At 47.4% G+C, this 12242-nt stretch overlaps 2 protein-coding genes across 2 annotated transcripts in view; one reads left to right on the plus strand and one right to left on the minus strand.

Annotated features, from left to right (window-relative positions):
- The window catches only part of RAD54L (RAD54 like), a 36872-nt gene extending 35265 nt beyond the window's left edge, over window positions 1-1607 (plus strand). Inside the window, exons 17-18 of the mRNA XM_023507860.1 lie at window positions 943-1106; window positions 1199-1607. Of these exons, the coding sequence (XP_023363628.1) occupies window positions 943-1106; window positions 1199-1409 (375 nt within the window). The 3' untranslated portion in view covers window positions 1410-1607. The remainder of the gene's footprint in view (window positions 1-942; window positions 1107-1198) is intronic.
- LRRC41 (leucine rich repeat containing 41) overlaps window positions 1528-12242 on the minus strand; it is a 24929-nt gene continuing 14214 nt past the window's right edge. The window contains exons 4-10 of the mRNA XM_003801416.3: window positions 8702-9845; window positions 4340-4600; window positions 3612-3776; window positions 3420-3518; window positions 2600-2722; window positions 2311-2386; window positions 1528-2224 (exon numbers count right to left, since the gene is read on the minus strand). Coding sequence (XP_003801464.1) covers window positions 2005-2224; window positions 2311-2386; window positions 2600-2722; window positions 3420-3518; window positions 3612-3776; window positions 4340-4600; window positions 8702-9845 — 2088 coding nt within the window. The 3' untranslated portion in view covers window positions 1528-2004. The remainder of the gene's footprint in view (window positions 2225-2310; window positions 2387-2599; window positions 2723-3419; window positions 3519-3611; window positions 3777-4339; window positions 4601-8701; window positions 9846-12242) is intronic.

A 12242-nucleotide genomic window follows, 5' to 3' on the forward strand; every position in this document is an offset into this window, starting at 1 on the left:
TTTTTTTTTTTTTTTGTAGTTGTCATTTTTGTTTGGCAGGCCTGGGCTGGGTTCAAACCTGTCACCTCTTGTGTATGGCGGCCTAGGCATTGAGCTACAGACACGGAGCTAGTTTCCTAATTCTTTACCTTTTGTTTCATCCTAACCTGTTCCTCACCTACCGCTTCCAGAATGAGCTTTAAAAAAATTCTTATTTTGCTTTTCATCACCTCCAGGGCAAGACCAAGACCTTTCGGCCTTGTATCTGAGGTTTTTTCATATGGCCTCTGCTGACTTCCTAGTTACAGCTTTTACTATACTCCCACCATCCTATAGTTAGTCCTCCAATAGGCCAGTTGTATGCCTTTATTCCTATCCTGGGAATGCCTTCCTTTCTCTCTTTTCTTGTAAAATCTATTTACTTTTCAAGATTCTGCTCATGGATAGTCTCTGTTTTCAAGCTTTTCAACTCTATTCTATTGTACCATCCCTCTTAGTACAGATTTCTATCATTGTACCAATTTGTTTATGTTTGTTTTTCTTACTAGTCTGTGAACTCAAGTATAGGGATCACATTTGATTCTTCTTTGTATCCTGATGTTAGCACAGGGCCTGGCAAGGAATGGATACCCAAATGATGTTTATTGAATGAATGAGAGTTGGGCTTGGTGCAGAGATCTGAAGCTGCTGCAGACAAACCTCAGTTCACCCTGAAGGGATTTGGCCAGGCCCTGAGACTCTTCATTATTACAGAAAATAGTGCAAACATGCTTAAGTTATGTTTCCAAGAGATGTACTGGGAAAAATATACTGGAGCAGAGGTATTACTCTGGGACTCTTACATTTCATTCATCTCTCCTTTTCTTGGGTAGCCATAGTTTCAACCCCTGGGTTTCCTTAGTCCCTCTGCATAGGGATGACTAAGCCCTGCATCCCTTGACACTCTCCCCATCTCCTCCCCAGGCAGGAACCATCGAGGAGAAGATCTTCCAGCGTCAAAGCCACAAGAAGGCACTGAGCAGCTGTGTGGTGGATGAGGAGCAGGATGTAGAGCGGCACTTCTCTCTGGGCGAGTTGAAGGAGCTGTTTATCCTGGAGGAGGCTAGCCTCAGTGATACACATGACAGGTTGGTGGCACATCCCTGCCATTATCTCTAAGCTACCGACACAGCACAGAGATGGGATCTATAGTGACCACAAATCTGTCCTCTGCTCCTAGGTTGCATTGCCGTCGTTGTGTCAACGGCCGCCAGGTCTTTCCACCCCCTGATGGTTCTGACTGTACTTCAGACCTCGCTCAGTGGAACCATTGCACTGATAAGCGTGGGCTCCAGGATGAGGTACTCCAAGCTGCCTGGGATGCTACCTCCACTGCCATCACCTTCGTCTTCCACCAGCGTTCCCATGAGGAGCAGCGGGGGCTCCGCTGATAACCAGCTGGTCTGGATGTAGCTGTTAGAGGAAGGAGATAGGGAAAAGGGGCTCCTTACCTCACAGGGCCCTACTGAATTTTGTTCTCTGGGGAAAAAATCATCAAGAAGGGCTGCATGATGTTTGCCCAAAATTTATTTTATAAGAAAAACTTTTTTGGTTAAAAAAAAAAAGAAAGGAATAAAAGTATGAAAGGGACCGAGGCCTGGGAGCAGCATGGTAAGGCCAGCAGGGAAGAGGCCTGGAAGTGGGCACTCCTACACTTCTCTAAAGCCTGGGTACCTGCCTGAGGCAGGAAGGCAGGAACCTTAGGGTAAGGGGAGGATAACTGTCTTTAGATGGTGAAGAAAACTAATTTCTTAGTCCAGAGTTCCCAGGATACTAAGTAAGGGGCCCAAAGGCTCTAAACCCAGCTGTGGGAATGCCTTTGTTGGGCCCTATCAAGGCCTCCAGGACCTCAGTGCAAGGGAAGAAGGAAAAAGAAAAAAGATGATAGAGAAGGATAGAACTTGTTGTTGGGGTTTCTGGGCAGCCCATGCCTCAGCCCCTATAAGCCGATGGTACTAAACATGGGTCTGTGAGGTATGGGCCCCATCACATGGTGCTGACATAATCTGCAAAGGCCTGGGATGAGTCCCATGAGTCGCTAACCACATGGCAGGTGGCCCGGAGTCGCCGGATGGCTTCCCTGGCTGTGACTGCATCCTGATCCAGCCAGTTCTGGAAGAGGCGCAGGTGACCAAAGGCTCCACGGCCCCAGCGCTCCAGCCGCTTGGCAAATTCCAGAAGCCCATCTGGCTTGATGCAGTTGGAACTGGTGGGGGTGAGATGGATTAGATATCCAGAAAGCAACTATTTCCTGGTTTATATCCCTGCAGTCCCATCCTTCCCTCCGTGTACCTGATGTCCAGCTGACAGAGAGAGGAGGATGAATCCTCTGAGAAAACATCTGCCAGGGCCAGTAGGCCAGCATTCCCTGGAGAGAAGGGAAGAAGTACCTGTTACCTCTACCCAGGAACAAGGGTATCCCAACTCAACTCTGGCTAGGGAGAAGCCCCAGCACATAAAATACCTATAGTCCAACCTCCATGTTCCCAGTGGAGAGGCCTGTACCTTCACCCAGTAAATTTTTAGGTCAAAGGCTTGGTTGGCTACTTCCCCCTCTCCCTCCCCAAGGGCCGGTCCCCACCCAGGCGGTTCCCTGGCAGCCGAAGGCCCTTCAGTGTGGAGTTGCCCTTCATAGCAGCAACCATCTCAGGCAGAAATTGAGCTGGGCGCTTTTCAAACAGACGACAGAAGGAGAAGGTAATCTCTGTCAAGAGAAAGTAGAATAAATTCCAATGGCTGCAATTAGGACCTGTGCTACCCCTCTTGCTCCAGTTAGCCTAGGCAAGCTGTGTGAACATTGTATAGAGGCTCAGAAAGCAGAAGGAATTTATCCAAGACCCCAACCAAGGTTTAAACTAAATCAATTCAAACCAGGGACAATGCTTAAATGTTCGCTGTAAGGCAGTTCTCTGCATGGACAATTCTCCATTCACTTCCTCTTTCCCTCTCTATTCACTGACCACCCTCTGTGCAGAGGTAGAGATCAGAGACAAATTCATGTGGGGAGCCTGGGACAGCACATTTTTTCCTCCCCACCACCACCATTTCTGTCAGCCCCTGAAGGTAAGAAAGGCTTTTGGGTGAGGTACTCTAAAAGTGAGTAATTTTTCATGTTTAGTGGAGGAACAGTTGAAACTGGGACTTTATTTTTTTTTTTTTTTGCAGTTTTTAGCCGGGGTTGGGTTTGAACCCGCCACCTCCAGTGTATGGGGCCGGTGCCCTACTTCTTTGAGCCACAGGCGCCACCCTGAAATCGAGACTTTTAAAAGGAAGGTCATACAGGTTCTATATCCATTTTATATTTGAGGACACAAGACCAAGAAAGAAACAGTGGTTTGCTCACTTGTAGCAGAGCCACAATGAGGACCCAGGAACACCCAGGTAATGGATAAGAAACTTACCTTGAAGAGTCAGATTCTGTAGCAAAAAGAGCACCTCACTCTGACAGTCAGCCAGATTCATGTCATGGAAGCTCAGTCTCTTCAGGGCTAGGTTGTACTCTGGGTAGGAGACAGACCATGTGCTATTGTGCCAGAGAACTGCAATAGATTCCCTTCCACCCTCCTCCCTTCACCATTGTGGCTGGGACCTACCTTTGAGTGTCTGTAACACAAGCCCAAAATCCTGGGGAGAGGCAAACGTGGCGCTATCCAGGGACAGCTGCTGCAGAGAACCTGAGGCCTTCAGTACGGAGCAGAGCAGCGGGGCTGGCTGGGCTCCCCTTGGAAATCCCATCTCCAACTGCTCCAGGCAGTTTTCTGGATGTGGTAGGGAGAGAAGATTGCAGCTGGCCATCTCACCTCCATTGCAGGCCCCATTCTGTCCTCATGGGATTCTCTAAATCATTTACTCATCCACTTGTCCTTGAGTGCCTGCTATAAGTCAGGCACTCTCCTAGGTTTTGGGAATAGAGCACTAAATACAAGATTTTTTTTGTTGTTAGAGTTTTTGGCCAGGGCTGGGTCTGAACCCACCACCTCCAGTATATGGGGCCGGCACCCTACTCCTTGAGCCACAAGTGCCGCCCTAAATACAAGATCTGGTCCTTGCTCTCACGGAGCTTAGTTCTTGGAAAGAAGCAAATCTCATTATGCAGAATGGTGGGATATAAGTAAGGGAACATACAGCAGGGGGACTTAATCTAGTCTAAAGGTTAGTTCTGTTCTGGAGACTAAGCTGCCATGAACACTAATAGATTTATACTGGCTTATCATAGGGTCTGCATGGTAGTAGATCTGGATTGGAGGTCCTCCCCTTCCCCCCACAGAAATACACATCTGTGTGGAAATACACATCCATGCGCACACACACAATGCTTCACCTGGTATCTCCTCATCCCCAACTATGTGGCTAGGGGGCCCTGCATTCCCTGGCACAGCAGGGTTGTCCCGCTGGCTTGGGTGGTCAACACGAATAGAAAGGACCCGTAGCAGGGGCAGGGCTCGCACGATGGCACGTGTCAGTTCCAAGATGGGCAGTGGTGAGAACAGGTCACTGAGATGCAGGGCACGGAGGCGGCATCCAGCCTGACCTGACAGGGCCCGCAGACTGTCCAGTAGGCGGAAGATATTAGAGCCTAGGCCTATGACAGGAAAGAGATTATTCAGTCAGTCCTGTGGGAATGACAGCAGGGGTAGTATGCTCAGAGACAACTCCAAATATTTCTTTTGATTACCACCAAATTGCTTAGGCTTTTGATCAGATTGTTCAAAACCATTTGTCCCTCAACTACTCATCTGTATCTTGCTTTTTCCTCAGGTAACCAGCAAACTCTGATGCCTACTATACTGGGCCATGCCCTCAAGAAGCATCAGACAGAGCAGTCACAAAAATAGAAGATAGGATATGGTAGGGCAGCATGTGGCCACTGGCTGGACAGGACCAGACAGCAGCAAAGGTCTCTAGACTTCTGAGTTTCGAGTAGTTTTTTTTAAGAAGCTGGCCTTGAAGGAAGGACATTTTGGACATAAAAGAAGACAGGGATCACAGGGGAGTACAAGACATAAATAGGAGGCTTGTCTGGTTAAGAAACTGAGCTATACGAGGAGGCCCTGAAAGGTGAAGACATGGTTTATCATCTTCTAGGTCATGGGCAGCACCTGAAGATTCATTAGATAACAGTGGGGCAGAAAAGATAACTCCATCGTGAATGAAGGATCCAGAGAGGGTAGGGCAGCTGGTAAATGCCACAGTAAATAATTCCTTGGCCTTCACTCCCTTGGGAGTGTATTGGCTCCTGTTGACTTATTCAGCTAAGCTTAACCTAGCATCTACTGCGTATCAGATAGTTTGCTAGACATTAGTGAGCAGCACATTGTTTTTGCCTATATAACCTGATAGAAACATAAGATACAAACTGAAGATATAACTATAAAAGAGGTAGGGTGAGCTGGCTTATGCTTGTAATCCTAGCACTCTGGGAGGTCAAGGTGGGTGGATGGCTTGAGCTCACGAATTAAAGACCAGCCTAAGCAAGAATGAAACCCTGTCTCTAGTGAAAATAGAATAATTAGCTGGTTATGGTGGTGCCTCTCAGCGACTAGGGAAACCGAGGTGTGAGGATCACTTAAGCCCAAGAGTTTCAGGTTGCTGTGAGCCATGATGACATCACGATACTCAACCCCAGGGTAACAGAGACTCTGTCTTGAAAAAAACAAAAACTATGAAAGTACAAAAGGTGAGTATGGAACACCTAGATCAGCTTACATCAATGAAGGTCTTGGCTGAATTCTAAAAGACATACAGGGAGACAGGCTGAAAGGGGAAAGAAGAATGATTGTGGCAGAGGGAACTCAGCATATGTAGAGGTCTGGAAAACATTGAGTATTGCTGGTATGTAAGATATGAATGGGGAAAGTATTTAAGGTCACCAGTGAGAACATGAATGACTCTTAAAGTCATGTTGACAGGAAGCCACTGAAGAGTGTTTAAACAAATGACAGTTGGAGCTACATTTTTGAAAGTATATCTGGATTCCAGTGGGAACAGTGGGTTGCATGACAAACGAGGAACTGTTAAGTCCAGGTGAGGAGTATGGGCAGCCTAAAGAAAAGATATGGAGGTAAAGAATGGATTTGAGACTAAAGATGGGACTTGGTGACCAAATATGTGAAGAATATGGTATTTCTGGACAACTGAGTCAACTGTGGTGCCATTGAGACTGACAGAAGGAGGGTCACCGTAGAATGAAAAGTTCATTTAGTTTGGATGTAACAGGCTGGGCACAGCAGCTTATGCCTGTAATCCTAGTACTATGAGAGGTCAAGGTGGGTGGATTGCCTGAGCTCACTGGTTCAAGACTATCTTGAGCTAGAGTAAGACCCTGTCTCTAAAAAATAGCCAGGCATTGTGGCAGGCATCTGTAGTCCCAGCTACTTGGGAGGCTGAGGAAAGAGAATCACTTGAGCCCAAGATTTTGAGGTTGCTGTGAGCTATGATGCTGTAGCACTTAACCCTAGGGCAACTGAGACTGTCTCCAAACAAAAAACCAAGCAAAATAGATTGGATATAATGAGTTTGAGGAGCTTGTGGGCTATTAAGTAATGTCTAGTCATCAGCTGAATAAATGGGCCCAGAAATCTAGGAGAAAAGTCTGGGCTAATGTTATAGAATGGGGAGTCTTTAATATAGGCTAGCTTTGAAGCTGTAGGAATGGATGAAATTGTCTAGGAAAGATATGTAAAGTGTGTGTGTGTGTGGGGGGGGTTGTTGGAACAATAAGAGAAGTAATGTCCAGGAAAGGAAGAGAAAAACTTTTTTTAGTTTTGTGGATGCAGAGTCTCTGCTGCCCAAGCTAGAGTGCCATTGCCTCAGCTTAGCTTGTGGCAACACTGAACTCCTGGGATTCTTCCTGAGTACCCTGAGTAGCTGGGCCTATAGGTGCCTGTCACATCTGGCTAGTTTTTCTCTTGCTCAGGTGGGTCTCCAATTCCTGAGCTAAAACGATCCTCTGATCTTGGTCTCCCAGAGTGCTAGGATTACAGATGTGAGCCACTGCACCTGGCCAAATAAAGGTTTTTGATTTAGTGGAAACAGGTGTTTCATGAGGAAGATAGTGATTAACAGCAGCAAATGCTGTTGAGTTAATGTAAAATGACTGAAAGGTATACATTGGATCTAGTAACATGAAGGACCTTGTTGACAGGTCCTCAATATAGTGGTAGAAGTATCAGTGAATAGGTTGTGAGAGAAGTGGAGACAGAACAGATGACTGAACATGAGAGAAAAGAATAGCAGTGAATAAGAGAATGAGAGGAGGTGGTGGCAATTTGGGGTGGAGACTGATTTAATATTTATATGGTGGGAGAGAAGGGAGGCAGCTAACTAGTGGTTTAAAAGCATGGATTTTGGAGTCAGGTTGGCTGGATTTGAAGCCTGGCTTTAAAATTTACTAGCTAGATTATCTTGGGCAAGTCACTTCATCCCTTAGGGTTGTTGTAAGGATTGGTTTATATATGCCAGAGACATACTAAGCAATGTGTAAATGTTATTAAGCAACAAGCTTCCCTAAGAAGGTAGGAGGTATTTGGGTGGTGCCTGTGGCTCAGTGGGTAGGGCACCAGCCCCAGTCAAACTGCAGCAAAAGGTAGCCAGGCATTGTGGTGGGTATCTGTGTCCCAGTTGCTCAGGAGGCTGAGGTAGGAGAATCACTTAAGCCCAAAAGAGTTAGAGGTTGCTGTGAGCTGTGGCATCATAGCACTCTACTGGGGGCAACAAAGTAAGACTCTGTCTCAAAAAAAAAAAAGGTAGGAGGTATGCATCTAGAGCACAGGTGGAAGAATTAGCCTTGGGATGGGATATCTTCTGGTGAAAGAGGAAGGGATGAGTGCAGATGCTGAAGATTGGTTGGTTAGTAAGGAGCTCATGTGTGATCTAAAAAAGGAAAAGGAAGAAGAGAATGGGAGAGCATAAATGTGTGATAGCACCAGTTTGCACAGTTGTGTGATTTTTCTCTAGCAGTGCTCAGCAACCTAAGCAGATTGCTGGATTTGGCCAGAGCTGAAGTTTTGCTAGCTGGGTATAAAAAGATGGGAAAGGACTGAGCACTGCCTTAAAGGCAGCTGGTCTGCTAAAAACCTGACTTAAGCTGAGCACAGTGGCTCATGCCTGTAATCCCAGCACTTTGGGAGGCTAAGGCAGGTGGATTGCCTGAGCTCATGAGTTCGAGACTAGCCTGAGCTAGAGACCTTGTCTCTAAAAAATAGCTGGGCATTGTGGTGGGCACCTGTAGTCTCAGCTACTTGGCAGGCTGAGGCAAGAGGATCACTTGAGCCCAAGAGTTTGAGATTGCTGTGAGATAAAGTTAAACTGTCTCAAAAAAAAAAAAAAGTCCCACACCTTGTCTGGACAAGCTGCTTTGATAGGACTGGTAGGATCCAGCCCCACTCATGGCTATGTATGCTTAATACTATACTACTCCCACCTGCTCTTGGGTTGCTTCCCATATCTAAAATGCACTCATTCTTTACATTCCAGTGTATATGTCTTATTGCCTCTCCAGAACACCTGTTTCCAACAATAAATCAAGCCTATAGCTCGCATGTTCCTCTCCTAGCAGTGAGTCTGCCCCTCTGTGAGGCACACAAAGCTGCATCTATTTCAGCTTCCTTATACTCTAGAATTAGGCACACAGCAAGTGCTGCTGGAGGTCCAAGCCCAACCCTTGCCCCTCCAGGGTGCTCACCATTGTAGGAGAGTGTGAGGCTCTCCAGAGACACCCAGGAGCTCAGCAGGTGGCATAGTGTCAGGGCTGCCTCCATGGAAAGAGGAACTGTAAATAGCTCCAAGGTGGAGATGCTGCGGAATCTCTGGGAGGCCTCTAGTGCTGGAAGTCCCAGGCAGCTGGGATCTGAGCCATCCAAAGCTCCGCAAGCCACTTCCCCAATCTCCATCTCTTCACCATCCTCCTTCTCACCAGCCACAATAAAAACAAAGTCATATAGGTCTTCAGACTCTGCACCAGACCCCTGACGGGTGCGAGCACCCTTCTTCCCTGCAGCTCGCTTGAAACGCTTTAAGGGCTTCGGCTGTGGGGCTGAGCTAGCTGGAGCTCGTTTAAATGAGGATGTGGAAGAGGAGGCAGAGGCAAAGGAAGTGGTGGCTGGAGTAGAGGGTGGTCGCTTGGTGCCAGGAGCCTCATGGGAGGTGGCTGGAGGGTACAGCTCCCTCTTAGGGTCTGTCCCACCGGCTGTCAGGCTCTCTTGTGTGCTCCGGCGTGTAACCCTAGCGGTTGGTGCAGCTCTGGGCATCTGCTTGGCTTCACTCTTCCGCCGGGTGGCCATCAGGGCTGCAGCACATCGCTCAGCAGCATCTCGGCGAGGCCGGCGTGAGCCTAGCAAGAGGGACCCTTCATCTCGGGATGGGGCCCGGCCTCGGGAGGCCTCTCCACAGAGGCGGCAGGGCGAGCCACCAGGGCCTGGCTGCCAGAAGCCAGCACTCATGGTAAGGATAAGAATGAAAAAGGCTGACTCTGGCACAGGCCAGTTGTACAGCGACACTTGGTTGACAGCCCCGTGGTGAATGAGCTGATGCAACAGCTGCCGAAGTGACTGCTGAGCAGCCACATCAGAGAACAGTGGGTGGCGGAACTTAAGGGTGTGCAGGGAACTGGCGAGGGTCTCCAGAACCCTGCGGTTGGGCTCAGCCACCAGCTCAGTTGCACCCTGCAGCATGTTGCAGATAGTGAGCTGTCGGACATGGCGGGAGCTGTGCAGGAGAGGCGAGAATCTCTGGTCACAAAGACGCCTGTCAGAAGACACATCAATGGTCCCACGTAGAACATGGGAAAAAAAAGCCTCCATAAACTTTGCTCGCCAGCAGGTCACACTCTGAAAGCAGAGAACATGCCAGATGCTAAGGGTATTATCCATGAAACTGTCATCCCAATTACTACCCTCCCATAGCAAACTATTGCTTGAGCCAGGCAACATTATATACCTATACAAGTTCATTTAATCCTCATTATCATTAGCCCCATTTCATAGGTAAGAAAACAGAAGCACAAACTGGTGGTTATCACCTGTGGTTACACAGTAAGTGGCAGAAACAAGATCTGAAACCAAGGAAATACAGTTTCAGAAATCCTTCTTTTGCTATAGTCTCTCACTCACTCCTATACATTCTTCCATGTTTGTTTCTAGGACCTAATCCCAACTTACCATTTTTAACACCACTACCTTTCTCCAGCCTATGTCACCTAACACCTGACCTTTTTGTTGACTTCCTGACTACTCTCCCCGTCTCTTTTCCAAACTATTTTGCACAGGCCCACTGGATTCATCTTTGTAAAAACGCTACTTTGATTACATTATTCTACTTTAAAACATCCATTGTTGGCAGGGCGCAGTGGGTCACACCTGTAATCCCAGCACTTGTGATGCCAAGGTGGGTGGATTGCCTGAGCTGGAGTTCAAAACCAGGGTAAGTGAGAGCAAGACTCCACCTCTAAAAAATAGTTGGGTGTAGTGGTGGGCCCCTGTAATCTCAGCTATTTGGGAGGCTGAGGCAAGAGGATTGCTTGAGCTCAAAAGTTTGAGGTTGCTGTGAGCTGTGACATCACAGCACTCTACCAATGGTGACCAAGTGAGACTGTCTCCAAAATTAAAAAAAGGCTGTACCTGTAGCTCAGTGGGTAGAGCACTGGCCACATACAACCAGGGTGGTGGGTTTGAACCCAGCCCAGGCCTGCTAAACAATAATGGCAATTCCAACAACAACAAAAAAAATAGCCAGGCATTGTGGCACGTGCCTGTAGTCCCAGCTACTTGGGGGGCTGAGGCAAGAGAATCGCTTAAGCCCAAGAGTTTGAGGTTGCTGTGAGCTGTGACGCCACAGCACTCTACTGAGAGCAACTCAAAAACAAAACAAAACCATCGTCTCCCTGCTGCATAGTTATTTTGAAATTTTTTCGCCTGGCAGCAAAGCCCTTCCATACTATAGCTTTGGCCTACCTGAGCTTTGCTTCCCACATCTTGCTCATATAGATATTTTACTCTGGCACAATTGGTCACCTCACTAACCCAAATCTGCCTTCTATGTCCTTTCCTGTATCTGCCAGAAATTTTCTCCATTGCTGGACTAAACTTCCTGAAAGGCCCCTTACTAATATGTCGTCTTTTCTTTTTTTTGGAGACAGTCTCAATCTGTTGCCCTGAGTACAGTGCTGTGGTATCACAGCTCACAGTAACCTCAAACTCCTGGGTGTAAGCGATTCTCTTGCCTCAGTCTCCCAAGTAGCTGGGACTACAGGCACCCACAGTGCCTGACTATTTTTTGTTGCAGTTGTGTTTAGTTGGCCCAGGCTGGATTCGAACCTGCTAGCCTTGGTGTATGTGGCTGGTGCCATAACCATTGTGCTATGGGCACCAAGCCACCGTGTCATTCTTTTTTTTTTTTTTGCAGTTTTTTTGGCTGGGGCTGGGTCTGAACCCTCCACCTCCAGCATATGGGGCCAGCACCCTACCCCTTTGAGCCACAGGGGCCACCCACACCGTGTCATTCTTTAAGGCAGTTTCTTTTTGGGACTCTGACTACTTAAGTCTAAGATGTTGGTATACTGTCGCAACAATTATTTGCTTTGATGGGTATGGGACCTTATAGTAGTATTCTGATAAATTTAGTAGTTTAAATTTAGCAAGTGGGGTGATGCCTCTGGCTTAGTGGGTAGGGCACCGGCCCCATATACCGAGGGAGGTGGGTTCAAACTCGACCCTGGCCCAACTGCAACAAAAAATAGCCAGGTGTTGTAGCAGGTGCCTTTAGCCCCAGCTACTTGGGAGGCTGAGGCAAGAGAATCACCTAAGCCAAGGACTTGGAGGTTGCTGTGAGCTATGTGATGTCACGGCACTCTACTAAGGGCGATAAAGTAAGACTGTCTCTACAAAAAAAAAATTAGCAAGTGATTTTCAAGCTTTGGTACACATAAAAATTTACTGTGGAGCTTTTCTTTTTTTCAAAATTCATATGCAGCATACCCAGATTTGGTGATTCCATATGGTATACCTGAGATAAGGTCCAAATATTTATTTTTCGGAGTCTCACTATGTTGCCCTCGGTGGAGTGCTGTGATGTAACATCTCACAGCAACCTCAAACTCTTGGGCTTAAACGATTCTCTTGCCTCAGCCCCACAAGTTGCTGGGACTACAGGTGCCTGCCACAACGTCCAGCTTTTTTTTTTTTGGTTGTAATTGTCATTGTTTGGCAGGCCTGGGCTGGGTTTGAACC

The sequence above is a fragment of the Otolemur garnettii genome, unplaced genomic scaffold (genome assembly GCF_000181295.1).
Source record: "Otolemur garnettii isolate 467f Iridium unplaced genomic scaffold, OtoGar3 scaffold00210, whole genome shotgun sequence".
In the NCBI taxonomy this organism is placed as follows: Eukaryota; Metazoa; Chordata; class Mammalia; order Primates; family Galagidae; genus Otolemur; species Otolemur garnettii.